At 32.8% G+C, this 23,890-nt stretch overlaps 2 protein-coding genes across 2 annotated transcripts in view; both read right to left on the reverse strand.

Moving 5' to 3' along the window:
- Positions 1-14,992, reverse strand: part of LOC149477728 (uncharacterized) — a 35,887-nt gene extending 20,895 nt beyond the window's left edge. Inside the window, exons 1-13 of the mRNA XM_089710186.1 lie at positions 14,743-14,992; positions 10,497-10,671; positions 9,229-9,307; positions 6,779-6,910; positions 6,184-6,247; positions 5,843-5,976; positions 5,342-5,465; positions 4,655-4,819; positions 3,342-3,509; positions 2,695-2,844; positions 2,165-2,258; positions 656-720; positions 183-311 (exon numbers count right to left, since the gene is read on the reverse strand). Of these exons, the coding sequence (XP_089566312.1) occupies positions 183-311; positions 656-720; positions 2,165-2,258; positions 2,695-2,844; positions 3,342-3,509; positions 4,655-4,819; positions 5,342-5,465; positions 5,843-5,976; positions 6,184-6,247; positions 6,779-6,910; positions 9,229-9,307; positions 10,497-10,671; positions 14,743-14,809 (1,546 nt within the window). The 5' untranslated portion in view covers positions 14,810-14,992. The remainder of the gene's footprint in view (positions 1-182; positions 312-655; positions 721-2,164; positions 2,259-2,694; positions 2,845-3,341; positions 3,510-4,654; positions 4,820-5,341; positions 5,466-5,842; positions 5,977-6,183; positions 6,248-6,778; positions 6,911-9,228; positions 9,308-10,496; positions 10,672-14,742) is intronic.
- Positions 14,993-20,261: 5,269 nt separating this feature from the next.
- LOC149477729 (uncharacterized) lies at positions 20,262-23,034 on the reverse strand. The gene has a single exon (XM_089710095.1). It carries the CDS (start codon positions 22,969-22,971, stop codon positions 22,009-22,011), a length of 963 nt encoding a protein of 320 aa, XP_089566221.1. The 5' UTR covers positions 22,972-23,034; the 3' UTR covers positions 20,262-22,008.
- Between the last annotated feature and the right edge of the window lie 856 nt (positions 23,035-23,890).

Here is a 23,890-nt window from a genome sequence, read left to right on the forward strand (position 1 = left end):
TTCGAATTCTTGTGAAAAATTGGCTAAATAAGAATTAATAATTCCTCATGATGCTTTAAATATTGAAGCCATAACTTCTGCAATATAAGTAACCAGGTTCCTTAAAAATTTTGTCAATAATATGAACTACAAAGGAAAAATCTTAAATAGATAGCTAAAAGTGCTATAAATAAAGTACTTACCAACACAAGCTCCAGTAGTATGGTCCAACTCGAAGCCCTCCTTACAAATGCACTCATGACTAGCATTTGTATTCAAACAGTTCTGATACTGGTCACATAAGTGCGTGCCTTCTGCACATTCGTCTATATCTGAAATGGTGGAAATCTATTTGAAATAGTCTAGAATTAAAATAAAGGTTGTTGGTAAGATTAATTTAAATTTCGGACAAATTGGTTCAGTAATTTCCTTCAAGGATATAAGAAAAAAATCCAAATTAAGTAATTCCAAATTTAATGTAAATTTCAACTGAATTGCAAAACTTCTTCCATGATTAAAAAAATCTTCCAAATAATCAATATCAAAATCCTCAAAGATCAAATTCAGATGTTTAGATATAACTAATAGCTCGTAGAGACAGTGAAAATTAAATTTCATCAAATTTATACCTACAGAGAAATTCTGAACTGTTAAAATAAATGTTCTACATTCTTACCTTCGCATACTTTCGTATCTGGATTCTCTCTCATACCATCTGGACATGACGATTTGGCTGCTTTACTGAAAATTTAGAAATGCAGCAATTAATACATCTTATAACAAAATCAAATATTTTCACCTTATAGACTACAGGCCCATGTTGAAAAAATTATGGGTCATTTGACCCACCACCTCACCTATCTAGAATGATATAAGAGCATAATTTGGAAAATCCAAAAGTGCACGCCTCATAATTTTTTTTTAATAAATATTTATTAATTATTATTTTTGTTTATTTAATAACAATTAAACCACATCGAATCAGACCCTAAAAAATGAAAGGGTTCTATTCCTGAGCATACTCAAGCGTAAGAGAAAAAAAAAGACTCGATTAGTAAAGTATTTCGGTCGCTATCGTGTTAACAAGAAAAAGGATCCGCACATACAGACACACGGACGTCCAAGACAGAACTTTTTTAAACTGTTTTTTAACTAGTTTAAAAACAAAAATGACATCAAAAATATCATGAACGTTAAAAATAGTGTTTTTTCTTAATATGTGTGTGTATGTATTATCTTACAAGTGCAATGTATGATACATAAAGACATTTTAAGTTTGAAAAATCAGATGTTTTGCGCGAAGTGACAGTAGTACCCACCTCAACGCTTCGCTTATGAGGCGTGCAATAATAAGATTCAGCACTATGACGTCACTCGTAAGCTGTCCACCTAAGTGCAGATGAGAATTCGAAAGTTCAGGTAGAGATTTTCTCCCCTTGTCTCCATGATTTTTGTACGGCGTTGGGGAATAATGGCTTAAAAGCAGTATAGAAATAGTATGACACAGATGCCGTACAAAAATGGTGGTCCACAAAGTCGGAATTTATTTTTATTTTTCGACAGTAATTGCCGGGGTAAATTTGGTCATTTGATTTTGTACGGCATCTGTGTCATACTATTTCTATACTTCTTTTAATCAATTATTCCGCAACGCCGTACAAAAATCATGGAGACAAGGGGAGAAAATCTCTACCTGAACCTTCGAATTCTCATCTGCACTCAGGTGGACAGCTTACAAGTGACGTCATAGTGCTGAATTTTATTATTTTATGCTCTTATATCGTTCTAGATAGGTCACCAGGCCCTGTAGACAAAGTAACAATTGAAAAACGATAACGAAGTTAGAAAAGGAAAAATATATGGGATTGACATTAGATAGACCACGTGATCTAACGCGACGTATGTCAATCCCATACATTTTTGCCTTTTCTAACTTCGTTATCGTTTTTTACCTAATTGTTACTTTGTCTAAGGCCCCTGGTGGGTCAAATGACCCATAATTTTTTCAACACGGGCCTGTAGTCTATTAGTAATTCATAGTTACCTCCTAGTTGACTAGAGATATTCATATCATCAAATTTTAGGTACAATTATATAGTACCTATTTATTTGTTGGAAACATTGTATTGAGAATCAGGTTCTTTAGTTTCAAGCTTAGGTTTCAAGTAACAATTTAATATCATACCTATGTTTAGGTTTACAGTCATACTCTCCAGGCACGTTGACACAGATCTCATTCGGTTTGCAAATGTCTTCATTTTCTTCGCATTCATCGATATCTATAAAACAAACAAAAAATAAAGAAACCGAATCAATTCAAAACGAAAAACTCAAATCTGCTTGTTTTACATTTACTTGTGATACATTTCAACAACTAAATCTTGAACTACCTATGTACATTTCATGGAGGATGGATAACATGAAGGATAATTACATCTTTTTGTCACATTCTTCAAAGGATTCACCAATTTTTGAAAAGAACAATATACCTAATTTACAACAAAAGGGTTGAAAGTTTAAAATTAAATAAATTATTCAGATATTCGTCTCTACCAGAAGTGTCTCTGCATATTATCTTCTTACTTAAAATATAAGCTACACATTCTGAACCTTTGTATTTTCTGTGGTTTTCTGATTTATGTTTGTGTTCATTTAGAAATTACAAACCTTATAACAGTAGGGAATCTTCTCAATCCCGCTTATTTCATTACTCACCTTCACATTTATTAGTACTCCTATTACTCTTAAAGCCAGGCGGGCAATGCTGTGACCCTTTGTCCTGACAGTGGAAGGAACCGCGCGTGTTTATACAGAACTGCGATATCTTGTTACAGTCGTCTTTGTTCATTGCACATTCGTCTACGTCTGTAAGTTTTAGTTATGTGTATTTTCTTGGGTTAATATGATGTGGTTTGGATGTGGCATTCAAATTAATAATATTTGAAATGCTTTTTAAAGATTCTGTATTTTTTGGATTTTTGGTAATTGGATTGCTGGCCATCATAAATATAATATTATTAAATATAATAATATTAAAAAGAATATATAAATATTCATTAAATATAATTTTATATTCTATTGACAGTTTGAGCAGCGTTTCTTGATTGAAATTTCTTCGGAATGAAAAAATTTAAAGTCTGTCTTTATCAAAATAAGCTGGTCAATATTAAATTCAATTTTCTCAGTTACTTTTTTTAACATCATTTTATTGTCCATAATATTGAAATTTATTTTTTAGCTACAATTTTAATTAATATTTTTGAGCATGTTTTTTATAATAATTCCCATGGTGAATAGGTGTTTTGGGGAGATTGCACTCGTTATTGCAAGCTCCCTTTATTAGTGTATAGTGACATACATACCATCGCACTCCTCCTCCCTCCCCGCCCTGAAGCCGGGAGGACACCGCTCCTCCCTCCGCGGGAGGTTGGCGGGATCCCCCGGGGTACCCCCACAAGCATACCCGCCGATCGTGTTCGTGCATAGGTAGGGGGGGCAGGGGGGGTTGGGCAACTTGCACTCGTTTATGTCTGGGAGGAGAGAGACTTATTTGTCAGATAAAGTATGGAAAACTCTCTCGCAAAAAAATTTACTCAAACGTAACAATGGTCATAAAAACTTAATATCTGCTGATTGATATTATGTTAAGGGCCGATTTTTCAATGCTTGGATAAAACTTATCCGTCCAATAAAGTATTACACGATAATATTAAAATGTCACGTAAACTGTCAAATACGGGCAATTAGAATACGTTTTTAAAATGGTAGTTTTATACATTATACGACGAATAAGTTTTATCTAAGCATTGAAAAATCGGCCCTAAACCGAATATATTTATTTATAATGTAATAACTAGCATTAAAATCAGTCCAGCTGTAAAAGAGCTCAGTAACAAACACACGCAAAAATTCTTATTCAACACTCGTAACTAAATTCGAAAGTCGTAAACTACGATTTTTTATAAACCTGGATGTTTCTATTTACAACATTAATTCTATAAATAATAATGTCAACCACAACAAAAGCTATATAGCTTGATAATATCAATGTTCAGGTATTAGACGTGTGAAATCAAGTTCATGTTATATTTTGATGCACAGATTTTAGCAAGACTTTTGACAAGGTATCGTATCGTGTAATTGCTACAAAATGTGAAAAATATGGTTATATGGGTTCAATAGTTCGGGTGCACAGTGGTTTAATTATAATGAATTTTAATCAATGAAATACAATTTTGGAGTTCCACAAGGGTCAGATGTAGGTCCTCTCTTTCTCTTTGTCTCTTTCATAATTAATTATTAACAAAATTACCATGTGTAATGTTTCCAACATTTTCATGTATCACCAGGATCGGAATTTATTAAAGGTTATTGAATCCCTGTGTTAAACTTTTTGAATTAAATCGTGGTGGAGTGCCAAAATGACAATATCATTATAGCATTATCAACGACAACAAAACACGAATTTGCTAATAGCACGTTAAAACAGAACAAACAGAACTATCAAAATCACTTGTTCTGGAAATAAATTGAAATGCAATAATAAACAAAAATAGTTTCTACCGATACAAGATTGTGATGATAAACAACCATTCAAACTATGATTAATATTAAAAAGACTTTTATTGAATCCGAAATCTACAATAAAAATTATAAATGAAAAAAAAAACCTTACCATCACAAGCATTATTAGCCAGGTTCCTGGTGAAACCACTCGGACACTGCCCCTTATCCTGGCTCTTGGAATGCTTCAAGGGGATACATTTGTAAGAGCCGAGAATGTTATGGCATTGCGTGTTTGGGAGACATACTGGAGGGTCTAGCGAGCATTCGTCGATATCTGGAAACCAAGTCCTTAAATTAAATAAAGATAATATCAATATCAATAATTTGGTTGGAAACTGCATATAAAATTACGGAATAGAATAAGGAGAGATCGTTAGAAATAGTATTGTATAAAGTTAAACTAATAAAAACAACTACAATTATTTCTGTTCACCTCATATTTTTGAAGTACATTACCAATATATTTTTTAGTTCTAACGAATCCAGGTAGACGTCGCCGTTCATACATCTTTCCTATCTTTTCCGATCCATATTTTATGGATGCACTGTTATTATTTATCCAACGCTAAACGTTGTATACCATTTTCCTCCATTCCTATTATTTCCGTTTGTTTAGTGATACAGTTAAGTGTAGTGTAGTAATTGTTTTTTGGTGTTTTTTCTGTCAAATCAACTACAACTCAACCTCATACGCCTTCCCCATGATCTTCATCATCAAGTTTTCCCTTCTTGTATCCATTCCTATTTTTTGTGTGTTTAGTTTAGATAAGCGTAGTATAGTAATGATTTAACTTACCCTCGCAAGACTTTCCATCTTGCATGAGTTGATATCCACGTCTGCAGGAGCACTTTACTTCGATACCGTTGTCGTTACATTTGTGTTGGCACGGGTTGTGTGGCTTGCATCTGTTCTTCGTCACCTGTTGAATTATTAACATTAATCATATTATTTTTAAGTCAATTGTATGTTAAACGTGCTATTATTAGTATCAGTATTATTTTCATAGTCTATTGTGCTAATATTAGTATCAGTATTATTTTCAAAAAGATTGTATCATTTTCGATTTTTGTTTCGTGATTGCATAACGTGCATGAGTGCTTTAATTACGTTTAAAAATCTCGATGTTTTTAAATTCTTAAACAGACGGCTTTAATAATATTATTAAATCCTGAACATGAAGCATTAACCCATAATTATTTTTTTCCAAACTTCATACCATAATTTTTTTTTTCTTATTAATAACTAGTACTTTACATGTATAACAAATCCAAAAATACTCCTATCTCACAATCTTACCTCTTTACAATTCTTTCCATCAGACATAAGCATGAACCCTGGATTGCATTCACACTTATAAGACCCCGGTATCGGGATGCAATGGTGGGCACATAGCTCATTGGGAGCATATTCTTCACAAACTGAATATACATCTGAAAATAACAGAAAATTGTCAGAAAAGTTTATTGTACTGAGATTTAAAATAATGTTGTAAGACATTCTGGATCTTTCTATCCATTATTACACACCAACAAAAACTTTGTTTAACGTTATTGTTGTAGAAGGTACTTAAATGATTGTAATTTTGTAAATATGCAATTACAAAATATTTCATAAAATACTTTAACATAGTTTCTTACCCTCATCTTTGAAAACTGGTCGTGGGGCTGTAGGTCTTGGTGAAGAATCTTGCCTTGCTGAGTTCTGTAAGAAAATTATAAATTTGTAACATAAAATAATAACAGTAATACGGTACCAGTTAAATATTTAGTAGTACGTGGTTATACTACCTACTTCAAGAGTCAATAATCAAAGTAGGTAGTAGTTAAGCCAAAATCACCTTTATGATTATGACAGTAGGCTTCACTGTTTACAACTTCTTTTAACATATATGTAGATTGCAATCTTAGTTGCAATCAACATAAACGTTACAGAACCCTTCAACTCAAATCCACTGTAAAAACAAACAATCTGAAAAGAACATGTTTATACATTTATACCTTTCAGCAGCTTTAGTTTACCTTACAACACTACGCGTACACGTATTCATCCAACGCTATCAGCTGTTCAGCGCTTTACGGCTTCATAAACTTTTTTTATTTATACCTTTCAGCGGCTTCAGCTTATCTTGTATTGCAAACACTGCAAGTACGCGTCCACCGTTAGCAGTTGCTATTCAGGCCTTTATACATATTTTATACTTATATACATATATATCTTTCAGCAGCTTCTTACCTTACAACACTGGGAATACGCGTCCGCCGCTAGCAGCTGCTCAGCGCTTTTGCCGCTGATGGGGAGATTGCACGCGGACCCGCCGCGCGCTTTGCCGATCGATGTGCCGCCCATGCATTGGAGGCAACATTTCTGGAATGTCAACCTTATTGTGTAGTGGTGAGGGTGGTTATTCGTTTGAGGATGTGGGGTGTTTTAGGGGACAGTTTTTTAATAGGGTTTTATAAACAAAAGTTTTCAGTCATCATAGAAGATACTATATTAATTGCTCCGAGATACTATAGGTTTGATTTATGAATGTACAAAGCATCCCTGATATTAATATTGTGAATACATAAACGTAAGTTTAGATTGGAAATTAAAAATCTACCCTACATTTTTAAATTACAGTTTCCATACATAAAAATATGGACCTAATATAAAATATGTATTAATAAATACATACATATTACGAGTTATGACGCACTGCTAGCAATTAGACATATTTACACAACTAATAATTTGTTATATCAACATTTACAATTAATATACCAACAAACTAAATGTGTGTGTCAACAAAAATATGAATAATTAGAATGTAGCGTGTACTGAAGATACCTATTTGAAAAATAATAATTTTATCGGAAATATGAGGTGCAAATGCGTGTATTATATTAATAATAATTAATAATTAATACTACCCAAATAGTGTACTTTGTACTAATCGTGAACATAACATTGTAGAACCGAACTTAACTGTATTATTACAGAATTTACGAATTATACTAAGAAGTATGGAAAAAGTGGAGAACAGTGCAGGCGAACGAGCTTTCGGAATCAGATTATAATTTCTATAAATAAAAGCTATTTGATATGATATTGATCCACAAACTATTTTATCAGAAACAGAGTGAAATTCCCGCAGTCTCATAAATGTTATCACTCTCTAAGATAACAGAATGCCTAATTACCTAGTTACCCAGTGTTTGGTTAAGTAATATTTTATGATAGTCCTGTATTAGGTATGTTAACTATGGTCTTGTGTCAACCAGTATCTGATATTATATTTTGTTGATGAATGCCCTAATTATTATTGAGTGGGTATTTATAAAACTTTTTATCAGTAACACGGTGATCAGTCTCAGGTAGCCAGATCAGCCCTGACTCGTCAGTGGACTGACGTCCGTTACTGACTGTCCGTTACTGAATGTAAATCTGCCTTTATATCTTGTATAATTTTAAGTGATAGTAATAATCGCTTAATCACCATTGGCGTGCGTAGTTAATATGATTTTGATCAAAATTTCATATAACTTCCATATTATACCTAATCACAGTATATTTAGGAATATCGACCGCCTCCTTGGTACAGTGGTTGACGCGTGAGCGTAGAACCGAGGGGTCCTGGGTTCGATTCCCGGTGGAGACGAAGATAAAAAAATGTCTCGGTCTGGCAGGACACAGAAGGCTGATCACCTATTTGTCCCTAAAGAAAATCGATCAGTGAAACAGATGTATAATGCATCTGCCCCTTACCCCACTAGGGGACATGGGACTTCACACTATATTTAGGAACTAAATTTCCACTATTTGTGTCATTATTAGTTGATATGGATAAACATCCTATTGAACTAATATGCTCTGAGTTTATTAGCGCAAATAGTCTAACTGGCAAATACACATGTAACTTCGCGTGCACTTAGACACACAATTGCTTTATTGTTATAGACATTAGATTTATCTTACTAAGAAAATCCGCATATATATCATAAAATAATTATTACGACATTTTAACTAATTTCATCAAACTAATTGATATAAAAGACGATACAGATTTAATTATGAAAAAGTGAAGTCCCGTGTCCCCTAGTGGGGTAAGGGTAAAGGGGCAGATGCATTATGCATACATCTGTTCAACTAATCCATTTCCTTTAGGGACAAGTAGGTGATAAGCCTTCTGTGTCCTGCCAGACCGAGACATTTTTTTTCTTCGTCTCCACCGGGAATCGAAGCCAGGACCCCTCGGTTCTACGCTCACGCGTCAACCACTGTACCACGGAGGCGGTCAAATTTAATTATGAGCTTATTGTTAAATTCATGATAATTTTTATTGCCTAGGCGTTAGACTTCAGGAAGAGACCTTTTGATAAGAGTCCGGAAACAGTCTCTCTTTACAAGCATGTAGTTTACATTTCATAACATGATTAATAATTACTCATGCAATATATAGACACATTGTCAACTACACAACTACTGTATCCATAATATTAAAGTCTTTTACTAACAAAGATATTTTTAATGTATTGTCCACTCGCATTTTGTAGAAATATTGAGTATTTTTTTATTACTCAATATATTGATCCTGAAAAACATTCATATAAAGTAGATTAATACATTTAAAACCCTGCTAAAAATAAAAAGCAATAGGCAAATAGGTATGTGAAAAAAAAACAATCATAGCTTAAGCTTACCTTGGTAGAGTCTTGAGTTGATGCGCAAGAGTTTGTGGTAGTCGCAAGATCTACTCCAATTTCGCAGTCTTTCTTCTTTCTGTGAAATTATTTATGTATTATTTAGTACCCAAATTATAATAATAAAAAATGTGACGCCATTGAGCAACAGGACATCTGTACCTAAAGAATGTCCTGTAAGTTGTAACTGATCACTTACTATAATTAAAACATCATTGATGATGAATTGTTATCATCGATTTTAAAACAAAAACTCTATTATTATAGTCTCAGAGAAATATCGCTTATAAGCAGGTTTGTTTCATATTGGGATTTTAACAAGAGATTCTTTGTATAATATTATAAATGACTAGCTGCACTCCGCGGTTTCACCCGAATGGCTCCGCTCCAGTTGGTTTTAGCGTGATGATATATTATAGCTTATAGCCTTCCTCGATGAATGGGCTATCTGACACCGAAAGAATTTTTCAAATCGGACCAGTAGTTCCTGAGATTAGCGCGTTCAAACAAACAAACAAACTCTTCAGCTTTATAATATTAGTATAGATTTGACAAGATAAACCCACTTAAAATTGGTCGTACCTATTCATTTTTTGTTCAAAAATTCAAGTTTCATCCAGATAAGAGAGCCTCATAATTTCAAGGACAGGAATTTTACACACAATGCCATTCATCATAAATAAATAAATCGGTCGTGACCCACTTAAATCTATTTTAACTTTTCCTTATAAGTATCACCACAAGTTTTAACGATACCCTCATATTGCTGACAGAATATTGAAATCTACACAATAGAATTTAGAGATGAATTTGGCATGCACAGTTTCAATGTAATACATATAAATCAAATTGTTACATCTCAACGTGGGTGTTTACAAACCAAAATTGGTTATTACTAAGTCGGATACTAGGAATTTTATAGTTAACTCAAATGTGTTGTAATTGATAGAGTTGGAAATATTTTACCACGTATTATTGTGCATGTGTCTAGAAAGCCATTCGCTGTGAATTGGAAACCTCCATCGTTTTTGGAAACTCGAAAAAAGGTTCGTTTGAAATGACATGTAACTATAAAATATTCTCAAGAAATCTTTATATTAGAATTATTTTCATTATTAATACATGTCATTTCATCAAAATATGCAGCGTACTTTTTTTTTAAATGTGGGGTTGTAATAGTGTGACTAGCATACTAGCATAGGTACTACAGTAGGTACAAATTAATCGATACGAATCCATACAGATCGATCAACTTCGTATATACTTACTGAAAGTACTCCTTACAGCACTGGTCCATAGCGAAGATACAAAGAGTACCAAACGCGGAGGGCACATCAGGAGGTATGGAGGAGGAACAGTCCTCCGACGTGTGGTTCCTTGCGTACATGGTGCCTTGGTTGCAGCATAGCTGCGTGGTCTCTGACAGCTGGTCTGCTAACGATCCTGTTAAAGGTTATAATATTATTGTTTCGCTCTTATTTTGTAATTCTGTAATTTACTGAGCAATAAAGAATATTGCATTTATTCATTCAATATTGTTTCACAACCGATATCTATCAGCATATAATATGCCCATATAATATGTTCCCACTACTGGGACGCGGGCCTCTTATGGCCACCACGCTGACCAAGTGCGGATTGGCAGATGTCACATGTCGGTTTTCTCAGGATTGATATTATAATATGGTGAAATTAACAAGGAAGATGGCGAGATACCGTAGTGCAAGTTATTAAAAATAAAAAAATAAAAATAAAAATTGTTTATTTCTTTTAAACAAGTTTTCATCTTGGGTGGTAGTTATTAAGTTGGATGTTACTTTAAATGTTTTGTGAAATCTTTTCCAATGAGCAAAGAGCCATCACTCTCCCACGCTGGAAACAATACTACTAAAAGACATCATGGTATTACCCTTGATCTATTATAAAAAATATATTGAACAATAACTGTTTTGAAAACTATACATTTAATAGGGAAGCGAGATCTTGCCCATCTGTTACGAAGAATTCACACGGACTTATAAGCACAGACGGCAGAACACTTGTTAAGTTGTATATTTGACGTTGGTATGTTGATACTTTACAGCAGTTATAAGCATTTTACACATTTAACTACTTATTATAATTTTGACAACGTCTTATAATTCGATAGAGCACGCACGAAAAAACATGACTCATGCGGCGTTACCTCACTCTGAGGCGTTCCATATCAGGTTTGAAGTGCAAGCGAGAGCGCCGAACGAGCGACAATGAAGCACAATCGGACGTTGTCACGTTCAAATATCGTCAGTAAACCGACTTTACGGACAACCAATTTTTTTTTAATAATGATAAGCATAATTATATGCTTTAGCCGGGCTCAGTGGCGTGCTATGACTGTCGCCTATGTCCAGCAGTGCACAAATATAGGCTGATAATGATGATGATGATGATGATTAGCATATTATGTTTTTATCCAATTGTTAACTGTAGTATTTCTAATTCTTACGGATGTATCTTGTCTTACTTTAAGACGTACCTAAGATTTAGTTTGCATCAATTTTAGATAATTACATTATATTTTTTTGCAGAAAACAATATTATTTCCAGCTTATCCAGCGTGCGAACAAGCTGTTTATTAAATACTAGCCGCGCCCCACGGTTTCACCCGCGTGGCTCGGCTCCTGTTGGTCTTAGCGTGATGATATATTATAACCTTCCTCGGTAAATGAGCTTATATCTAACACCGAAAGAATTTCCCAAATCGGACTAGTAGTTCCTGAGATTAGCGCGTTCAAACAAACAAACAAACAAACTTTTCAGCTTTATAATATTAGTATAGATATCAAGTGAGGAGCGTCGGAACAAAAACGGATAAACGACATGCTGTATTTTTTTTTTTTTTTGTAATTTCGATGCTTTTGCATAATTTTACATGATAAGCTTATTGAATCTGTTCTAAAGCCGATGAATCTAGTAGAAAAATGCGCTTCAAGTTAAATGATCTATACAGATACCGATAAATCCACTGATGAGGTAAAAGAAAATTGATATCTTAACAGAAACCGATAAATCCTACATAAATTTGATAGATTTTTATAAGGTTGAGACAAAAACCGATATAGCAATTTTAAATTTTTAATTATTTAATTCCTCATATACTTAGTTTTAACCAAAAATGTTAATGGTTTTTTCACATAGCGATAAATCCTTAGTTGATTTTTTCAAAAAACGATAAATCCGGATAGTCTAAGCAAAAACCGCTATATCCATTTTTTTTTATTTTTTTTTTCGTTTATTACTTCACACACGAATCTGTTGATTTGGCCACCAAACAATGTTGCTAATGTTGATATATTATTAAGATTTTCTACTCTCTTTTACCTAAAAAAACAAAGAAATAAAACGTTTTTTCCGATTTGTCAAAAATCTTAGAAAGTGGATTTAGCGGTTTTTGTTCCGAAGCTCCTCAAGTATAATACTGAAAAACACACCCTGTATTTAACAACGTCTCGTTATGGGCATCTTGTTATGTACTTTCAATTGACCACTTCAGATTTTATCACCAACTGGTTTCAGAGCCCTTGAAATTTCTCTCACAATGATTCATGGATGCAGTTAAGTGTTATAATTAATTCCGAGAAGTAATCTTGATAAGACCTTTTTAAGGGTTCACCAAAATAAACTTATCACATGACATGTGTCATATTTAACCGACGTGTACCCTTAACTACCGACAGGTTCTCAATCCGTAGCTTTTTTAAAATGTATGTATTCAATACACGCTTACCCTACTAATTTCACGCTCGTCAATTCGAGCTTATACCGTACAGAGATAGCTGTCAAGGCTCTTAATAATGTAGCTTTATATTTTTCAATTAAGTAATGCTTAAATTACACATTCCATCAATAGCCTAGGCTTTTTATAAAACGTCGAATTAACTGCCTATTTATCAGCCATTCAATGAAAGACTCAATTTATCTGAATCTACAACATTTAACTTGTTGATAACTTATAATAGGCCGGTGTACACTGTTCCATATTTATAATGTAATGGTATACCTATAATTTATGTTTTTTAGGAAACACATGTGCATGTAATTTGTAACGTAAAAGACGATGTGTTTATTAAAATATAGAGGTCAGTAGACAAAATACAGTTATTTCAATATAAAATCATCTAGAACATAACTATTTAATATATTATTATTATAACTGATTTTATTACAGATAAACGTTTCAGTGGCAATTAAAATAAACGTCTGCGTAAGTTTCACTCACAGTTTCACAAAAGGTGACCTACTTTACTGACCTAATTAAGAACACATACGTGTAATGAGATCTTAGCTCATTATTCGTTTTAATGAATAATATCCTTGTCTGATAATATATTACTAACTTGTTTTTTGGTTGGTTTTGAAAACAATAAATGATTTCTTGAATCTGGCCGGGATTTTTACACACTTATTCGGTTCACCTGTATGTTTGTATGCAACCAACACCTTTAGATTCCCACTTTAAACGGTCAGGTTTAATTCAAACTTATCATTAACTAGCGGTTCGTCCCGGCTTCGCCCGTGGTACATGTTTACGTTTTCTCTACATAAGAACCATCCTCGTACTTCAAGGAATATAATAAAAAAAGAATTATCGAAATCGGTTCAGCCGTTCTCGAGTTATGCGCTTACCAACACATTTTGCGATTCATTTTTATATATAAGATTATCAAGGATCGGTAACCATACTATCACTTCATGAGGTTAACTTATTAAAGCGTGTGTTTTTTAGTTTTTCTTTTTACTAATTCTTTTGAATTAGTGTAGGACATTTTTAAAGTATGTTTTCTAAATTATTTATTGACTTTAATGTCAATATAGATGAAAATGTATTGGACTAATTCTCATATTGTTTGTGAAATGTGTTGATAAAGTTATTAAGATGCAGTTGACTATTAAAATGTTTTAATGCATTCACGCTTGCTTATGTCATTGCTGTTAATTTTGTCTGCTAACATAGTTATTGTTTGTTAGTTGTTGATAAACAACTTTATGTTCAATGAATTATTAAAACATCTATAGGTACATATTATAATATGAAGTCGGTTAAAAATCGTAGGAAAGTCAAAACTGTACAATTATTTATTGTTAAACACTTGCGGTGTTACTCTATCATAGATACCGAAGCCAAAATTATTATAGTTGTTCTTGCAAATGAATTTTTCGGAAAAACATTTTTTGAAATTACAGCTGCTTAATTTCATCCGCATTAATCTATTTATTTATTTATTTAACACTTTATTGTGCAATAAATCAGGTACATAAAATAACTGTTTACAATAAACAAAAGCACAAAGGGCAGCCTTATCACTATGCAGTGATTTCTGCCAGGCAGGCATATCTATCTATTTCGAATTAAAAATTAATACGTAGAAATTATTTTGGAACGAAGTTTCTTATATTATTTAACATGTAGAGATGTACAGACAATTTCGCGAACTTAAACATAACTTAAAACTAACTTACATACAAATAACTTACCATCAACTGAATACGGATAAAAGCTTACAGCCACAACAAACGCTAGTAAATTCCACATAATCACCATTATAAATAAACAATTCTAAGAGGATTCTATCACGAACACTAATTAATCTGTTTATCTATCCATCTCACCAAAATCCATATGTGCGAAAGAGATGGTTAATTAATTGGGAATTAAAATAAGGAGTGATCCTCGATCGCGGTGCGCAGGAGTGTGCGCTGTGCGTACGCTACGCAATCTATTTCGGTCTTGTTCTTTGCCTCCAACTCTGCCATGGCAAAGATCATCTTGCATCACGTATAGATGTGGCATAGCTGTGTGGGACCATACTACAGAATAAATAAGTACCTACTCGTTTTCGTGACAAAATATTGAAGATTTAATTCATAATTCGGATATTTATTGAAGTGAAACTTCTTTAGGCGCGTTGAGAGTAATAAAATTTCGTTTAATTAAAATCTATACGCTAATAGTAATTTATTATCAGTTTTGTAGTAAGTTAACGACACAAAAATGTTGAAAAAATTGAAATACCCGATTAGCATGTTCTGTCATTCTATGGTATTGTTATATATACTTATCATTTACATCAAGTTTCATTACTAATACATTTTATTTGATTCAAGGCACGTACCTAAATCAAAGAAGAGGAATTCGTTAAATTTACAATTTAACGAATTAACGAATTGTATCCTTAACTTTTTCGACAACAATTCGTTCAATCAGACTTCTATCGCGGGCCTTGAGCGCGGGGACCTAATCGAGAAATCCCGTAACGCAAAAACCTCACGCTCCCCACTCCGACGGACACGGAGGTGTGGCTTGATTCTTGAAGGCATGCTATGCAATAGCTTTACCGCGGCAGTCCCCGAGTGCCACACGTCTTTTTTTGTTCATTAATATTATACTGTAGTAATCGAAAACGAACGTGTTATATTATTTTGATTTACCCATATTCTTTTTCAAGGAACCCAATCACAACCCAATATAATAATATTGCCGCCTCTATCTTATAATAAAATTGCTCTACACTCTCCCTCCCACAAAATAATGAAGTATGCAAGTCGCGAGGCACAGGACAGTAATTTGTTTCCAGAGATTTTTAATTAAAATTCCTGTGATATGTCCAATTAAAATTTAATGAAAGGGACACGTTTCCGCAGGAAGATAAGGTTAGTTTAATTTGTTAAATGTATTTTTGTTTAAGGCTGCAGTCTAGCAAAATTGCGTTTTCAACAAGTTATTTGACAATTTTTTCCCGGCTAATGAAATGATAAACTGAATTTTTTTTTCTTGTTTATCAATTAGTGTTATATACGCAATGCGCGTGAATTTTTTCACATTTATAAAGTTACTTTATGTTACCTTAATCAGGCCTTCAAGATAAGTCTCTTTCCCCCAAAGACATTTCGAGCTAACTTTGTGCACTCACTACGTTGCAACCGATTACAATTTACACAATCTGATCAGCGCATTATTATCCTTATATAGTCGTTATTAAAAACTGCTGAATACAATTGCCGAAAAACTTATGATTTTCTTAATTAGAACGTTATAAATTCATTAAATTTCCCATTTTTTGCCTTACAAAATCTATTGATAAATACTGCTAAAAGTTATTTTTTCCATTAATTTATTCGAGTTGGTTGAAGACCAATGAGTATTAATCCTTTAAAAATTTTTTTTTTTTTTGAATTTTGATAATTCTTTAAATATTAAAAAAATATTTAAAATAATTAGGAAAAATCCTAGCGAATTTCTTTAGTCGCGCTCCTTGGGCCGGAGCGTTCTGACGTGTGCTCTACGCTCGATTTTCCTTCATACCGAAGTGAAAGTTGCTCTACTTCATTAAATTTAATATTTTTGTTAATTGATTATTTTTATCTTAGTTTTGTGCAAATATTCGTATTTTTAAACATTTGATTTCGATATGGAAAATAAACGAAAAAAATACGCGTGTAACTACTAGAAAAAAAATTATCTTCGAACATAAAGTTAATGAAACCAAATAGATTGCAAAGGTGATTGGCAACAATTTCTTTATTTTACGGGGTGTCAGTAAAGGGATGTATATTTCTTTAAAACTAAAGTAAGCTCATAAATTTTCTTATAATATAATTTTTTTGAAGTTCCAAAAATGTTTATTTTTCGTTTGAGAAATACGAAATATAATATAAACTTGTATTGAGAACTTGAACTTCCCAAGTTCATCCGGGGAAATCCCCATACGGGGAAAATGATTTGTTTACTCCAAAATTCCAAATATGTCGAGGTGTTTCAATTTTTTCTTCTAGTCATTTTAAACGTAGTGGCATGTTGTTTGATTATTAATTTTGTAACTTAAATACAGGATGTTGGTTTTATATTCTGATCTTACAGACGCGCTGACAAATTTAGTCCGCCATTTCTAGTTTAGTCTACCAACTCTAAGTACCAATATTAAAACGAATGGATTATCATCACATCATCAAAACTCAGATGTAATGGAAGATCACAATAACATAGAAAATTCAGTGGGTGTTGAGAACTAAACAAACAGAAGTAACAGAGACGCGAAGAATAAAAAAAGAGGACGAAAACGATAATTCGTTGATGCTTTCCCTTTTCGACGTATTTTTAGGGTACATCCCAATCTGCAACAAAACTGATGATTCCCAATTGCTGATTAAAAATGAAAAACAAATAATCGACAACAGTGGTGAAAATTTGCTGATCACAATGAAACATCCTTCAGTGGTAGCAGATTTACTCATTTCAAATGTATCGGTGAACAGCGTAAAGGAGAGGAGGACAGGAAAACATTATGAATGTGGATGGTGAATTGTATACAGGGTGCAGTAATCGATAAGTATGTGCAGCCTGCAGGCAATTATGACGTTATTATTGCAGGTATCAAAAAACTTAAAACTGATATCGAAATTACTTTACCTAATGAGCGAAATGACAATAATAACTTTTTAAAAGTATAACGAGAAATATCTAAAAAATTTACTTTATACACTCCCATATCAAAAAGGGAAAATGGGACTAGTAGAAGTTAAATGTCTAATTCCGGCATAAGACATGAATGCGGAAGATGCGGTTAAAAAAAAAATTTAATATTTGAAATACAATGCAAAAAATAACACTTTCGTCATAGATAAGAATCATGACTATTTTTTCTAAATTCAGGGACAACTAAACGTTGCAGAAGCAGAAGTCTGCTTATTTGCTGTTTGGACTGGAGTGAATAATTCGTTAAAAATAGAATATATAAAAAAGTATGTAACGTTTAGGCAAAATAAAATGATGGACCATTATCAAGATTTTACATAAATTGCCTACTGTCAGAATTGATTGATTCGAGACTTCAGCATTCGATGCCCATCAAGGACCCATCCTATATCATTCAAGCGATTGAAAAAAAAAAGAGATAAATCCAGTGCAACCGATAAAGCATCAGAATGCTAGCAAAAGATTTATTAGGTTTATCAATATAAATCTATATATTACACATAATACATATAATAAATCTATAGAAGATGCGAAGACTGACATCCGCGCGGACGGAGTCGCGGGCGGAAGCTAGTCAGAAATAATTATCTTTTGTTTTCATTTGCGTATTTTTCTATTTGATAATTTTTTAACACAAACATTACATTTTTTTTATTATATACAAAATTTGTTTATCCGTTTTATTAGTTAAACTGAACAACTTTCACTAAGAAACTTAGGTCGAAAAAAATGTATTTATTTTATTTATTTATTTTATTTATTTATTTACTACAATAATACAATTCATTATAAATTAAATTAAACTGGCACAAACATAATCTCTTTAGAGATTTACCGCGCGCCAGCGCCGTCGACATAGAAAATAAAGATTCGATAATATAATATTGATAAACAAAAATACATATTAGTTATTACAGACATTCATTCACAAAACTAACAAAAATATCCCGCAACATCTAAGTACAATACATCTTTTATTTAATTATCATAAGAAATAACAAACGTGGGTAGAAACAAAAAATATTAATCTACATCTTATCGCAACTGCGGTCTGCTCTCTGCACCCACAGGGTGTTGATTTTCGCTTACAGAATTAATTAATTGATAAATTGATTTACATTTTTTACATACACAATTATATGTCAGTAGATAATGGATGTGTGTATTTTATGTATATATACACATATTCAAATACAAATTATGGCGTTAGTCTAAGATAAGTATACATAATTTTAGTCATGGTCGTACTTATGAATATTTATCAATAATTAATTGTTCATAGTAGTTTTTTAGTTTTATTTTAATATTTTTATCTGTTAGTGTATCTTTAAGTGTTTTAGGTAGTCTATTTATTAAGTTAGGGATTACGTAGTTTAATGTTCTTTTTCCATAAAGGTTATTATAGCTTGGTAACTGAAGAACTGAGAGGTCCGCCCTACGAGCTGAATAATACGAGTGTTTTATTTTGATGAAATTATCTGTAAAAAAGTATTGTTTTAATAACACTAGTTCAACTTGTTCGTGAATAGGTAATATTTTTAGAAAAGAGAATAATTTTCTATAGTCGTCATTGTAAGTTGTTTTAAGATTACTTGGCACAATTACTTTTAGGATACGTAGCTGTAGTGAAAAAATGCTATCGAGATGTGTTTTGTATGTTCTCCCATAACTTGATAGTCCGTATAGTATTATAGACTCCACCAGAGCTTTATAAAGTAACAGTAGCGTTTTGTATGGCACTTTGTATTTGATTAGAGAGAATTTAGCTAATATGGCTCTAAGCTTATCACAAACGTGGTTTATGTGAGCTTTCCAATTTAATCGATCGTCAATGATTAAGCCAAGATATGTGTGATTGCTAACGAGACCTATAGCGTCACATGAGCACGCATGTATAGCGTCACATTTTTTGGAATGTAGGCAACTATGATTATGAGCTATTAATTTTGGTGAAATTGCGCTGCGGTTATGACTTGAACTAACGTACATTAATTTTGTTTTGCAAGCATTGAGTACTAATCCTGCGTCGTGGGACCACCTAATGAGAGTATCAAAATCACTTTGAAGTTTTGTTAGAGCCTCATCTACACTATTCCCAGTTGAAACTAGGCACGTATCATCAGCAAACTGATAGATCTCGCACTGTTTTAATGCATTGGAGAGGCTGTTTACATATGTTAGATAGTGCAGCGGTCCGAGGACCGAGCCCTGTGCCGTGCCTTCCGTAACGTGTACTGGGTAGCTGTCAGCATTGAGGACTCGAACTTGATATGATCTATCTTGGAGATAATTCTCACACCATGTCAAGAGACTTCCTCTAATACCGCTATCATTTAGATTTTTTATCAGTGTGCTGTGCCTTAAGGTGTCAAACGCCTTACTATAGTCAATAAATACGATTAGGACATGCTTTTTACTGTCAAGGTGTTTATAAAGACTATCTGTAAAGGTGGAAAGCAGCTGTGTTGTATTTTTATGCGGTTGAAATCCGTATTGATTTTTTGTTAATATGACGTTGCGTTCATAAAAACTGTAAATTTGGCTACTAATATACTTTTCTATTATTTTGTCTATAGTAGGTAATATGGTTATTGGTCTATATTTGTCATAATCGTTTCTGTTACCATTTTTATGAATTGGACGAACAATGCCTTTTTTAAGTTCTGTCGGATATTTACCACTTATGATGCTGGTGTTTATTAAATTTGCCAAGGTATTTTTTATTTTCTCACAAAGTAATTTAACGTCAATTGCTCTTATTCTATCCAACCCAGGAGCTTTGTTGCTATTTAATGCTCTAATTATTTTGGCCACTGAATTGGCGTCGGCTCGCTTAAATCGCATGCTTACATTTGCCGAGTGTTCATAGCATTTTTTATCAAGCAATGGTTCCACACATTTCGGGATTATTTGTTTGACACTGTTGTGAAAAGTTGAGGCAAAATTATTTGCAATATCGTTACTTGTTGTCCCTTTCTTAATAAATGCATTACGCAGTATTGAATCAATAGAAGATTTTATTCTACCAGTGAGTTTGTTAAGTATCTCCCACAGCTTTTTTGAATTGTTCTTGTTTGATATGATATTATATTTTGTGTATTTATTTTTTGTTTTATTAATTAATGAATTTACATAATTTCTATATTTATTATATTTTTGTTTAATAATAAAATTATTTGTGTTTTTAGTCCACTGTATAAAAAGTTTGTCTCTAATTTCACAAGCTTGTATAACCTTCCTATTAATCCACTCGTTGTTATTTCGTTCTTTATTATCAGTCTTAATTTTAATAGTAAATTCACATTTTTCATAGCAGTTTTTAAATTGATCGTGTATATAGTTATATATATTAATTGGACATGTCATATTGTCCGTACATGTCCAATCTATTTGCTCTAGTAATGTATTTAATTTTTTATTATCTATCATAGTTTTATAATTTGTATCATCCTGTGTACAAGCCCCGACGCAAGCGAGCATTACGGCCCGGTGATCCGCTAGTGTCGTACCGATCGCTGCTGTGAATAGATCTTTTGCGTGTGATCGAGTGTAGATGTGATCTATGCATGACTTGCTTATTTTATTATTATATGTTTCGATTCTAGTGTAAGCTGTGATCCCACACAAAAGGCCTAGACCATGCATTGTATTATTATATTTATGTTTTATAGGAGTGTCTGACTGCAGATCTATGTTAATATCACCCAGTATATAAAGATCAGTTTTTATAGGGCACTTATTCATTATTAGTCTGTTAAGTTCATCGATAAATAAGTGTTTATTAGTGTTAGGGGGACGATATATTGCACAAATATTTGTATTATAGTTTGTGTGAGTGGTTATTGTGAATAATATGTTTTCGAAATAATTTGTGTTTACATTGTGTACGTTACATGTGTGTTTATTACATACATATACAATAATACCCCCACCCCTTTTACATTTTCTTAGAGACGTATACATTTGATAGCCCTTTAAATGATATAAGCTACTAATATTATCCGCAATGTTAACCTCAGTAAGTATAACAACATCAATGCGCTTTTGTGCAGATGATATACACTGTTGTAATGTAACAAAGTTTTTAATAACGGATCTTATATTAATGTGGATACACAATAGATTTATAGGCATATTGGGGATGTTGTTTAAAAAATCGTTTATATTTATACAATCGAAGACTTCATAGATATTATCTGACAAACCATCCATACTATATATTATTTTTTGATCTGTTGCAAGCGTTAACTATAAATACAAAACAAATTTTAGGATTTACTTTTTGCTATAGCGTGTATGTCCGCCGAGCTTCTAATAATATAAATTTTTGAACTATCGTCTTTACGAGCTTTAACGAATCCTTTCTTAAACCATACATACTTGAAGTTTAGATTGATTTTTAGTTCTTGCTTAGTTTCCCATAGCAAACTTTTATTCATTTTTGTCATGGCTTCTCTAATAAAAACGGTGTTGTTGTTATTTAGATGGGATGGGCAGACATCTGATACCTTAGTATTGTAGGATCTGGCAGCCGTTAGCCAATCTTCTTGTGCTTTTTCGTTTCTTAATTCCACCATTATATTAGCTGGTTGGTTTTTGCTTTGTAGTCGGCGTGAACTCCTGATACTTTCGACCGGCTGGTTAAGTTTTAGTGCCACCTTTTCTACTAGCTTGTTGACAACTTCTGTAGCTTCATGCGGAATGTTTGCGATTTCCACGTATTTTGAGAGTTTTACTTGTTCAATTTCTTGTAGGCGTTGCTCTAATGCACCGACACGAGTTTCTAGATTATTATTTCGGTTGGTTAGTTCGATGTTCTTCCGTTCTAGTGTTTTAATAGTTTGTTTGAATGTATCGATGATTTCTACGACTTCATCTAATTTAGCGCTATTAAATTGTAATGCTTCATTTAGTTCGCGCATTTCACTTTTAATTGCTTTTTCGACTTCCCTCGTTATGTTATTCAGCAACTTTTTCGCGTTTATCTGTACATGGGTGTCGTCTTCATCGTCGTCTTCGGGAATGATAATAGATGAGTTACGTCTGGGTGACTCGCGCTGACATTCCAAGCAGGTCCATTCTAAACTAGGAGCAGCCTTAAGCGCGGCAATCTGCTTATTAGTTAGACCACTGCATCGGGTGTTAAGATGAACAATTCTTTCACACTTGTTACACTCGCAACCAGGTATTGATTTGGTAACCGTTTTTTTACAAATATCACACTTAGACATTGCGTTAGCGGGTAGATAGTAAAAGTTATTTATAGTTGTATAAGGACGTGTATTATGCACGACCGTCTGTCAACGACTGTATAGAGTTAAGCATTTTGTATGGAAAGCTTATTTTTTTTATATTTCGTCCAAATTTCTTTGTAAAAGTTGATCAGTTATATAAACATGAAGTTGAAGATATCAATAGAAAGTATTCGCAAATTTTGTGTACTGATAAAAAAAATCACCCGGTGTAATTTTCACGAAAATTGTTTCAAATTGTCATTTTTGGTACTTATTACGAATATTAAATTATGCATACGAATGATTTAATTTTTAAAAATTAAGTGGAGCAACTTTCCCTTAGTACATTTGTATTATTTACATATAGGATGACAGGATGCATTTGTTTGCACTACTAGACCAAGCCCTTAATTAGGTATATTTATGGTATATTTCTATTCTTTTTCAGACGCAGATCAAATCGTCGTCAAGATGTGTCATTTATATTTTTAACTATACAGGGTGTAATCGTTATGTGTGCAGAGGCGATTATTCCGTAGGTAACTATTGCAGTTATCAAAAAACTTTATACTGATATCGAAAGCCCTTTACCTAATGAGTAAAATGACAACAATCACTTTTTAAAAATAAAACGGAAAATATCCAAAAATTTTACACCAAACACTCCCATACATATATGAAATTAATGTTAAGTTAATCTAAGTTACCCTCTATAGAGGGTTACTTAGATTAACACATAGGATAGGTTTTATCCCGGAAATCCCACTGGAATGGGAACTATGTGGGTTTTCCTTTGAAAACGCGGGCGAAGCCGCAGGCGGAAATCTAGTATCACAGACTAATAATAATATAATACGTATACAACTAGTATTATAATAATCGCAGACGGCAGAGTAAATAAACCAAGACATAGCTC

This window comes from Colias philodice, chromosome 24 (genome assembly GCF_061535455.1).
Source record: "Colias philodice isolate Cphi_HAF_F1 chromosome 24, ilColPhil1 Martin Lab GWU primary, whole genome shotgun sequence".
NCBI classification, from domain to species: domain Eukaryota; kingdom Metazoa; phylum Arthropoda; class Insecta; order Lepidoptera; family Pieridae; genus Colias; species Colias philodice.

What these genes read in the sequence shown, in the direction of transcription:
- LOC149477729 (XM_089710095.1), bottom strand. Translation starts at nt 22,971, where the DNA reads ATGTCTAAGTGTGATATTTGTAAAAAAACGGTTACCAAATCAATACCT.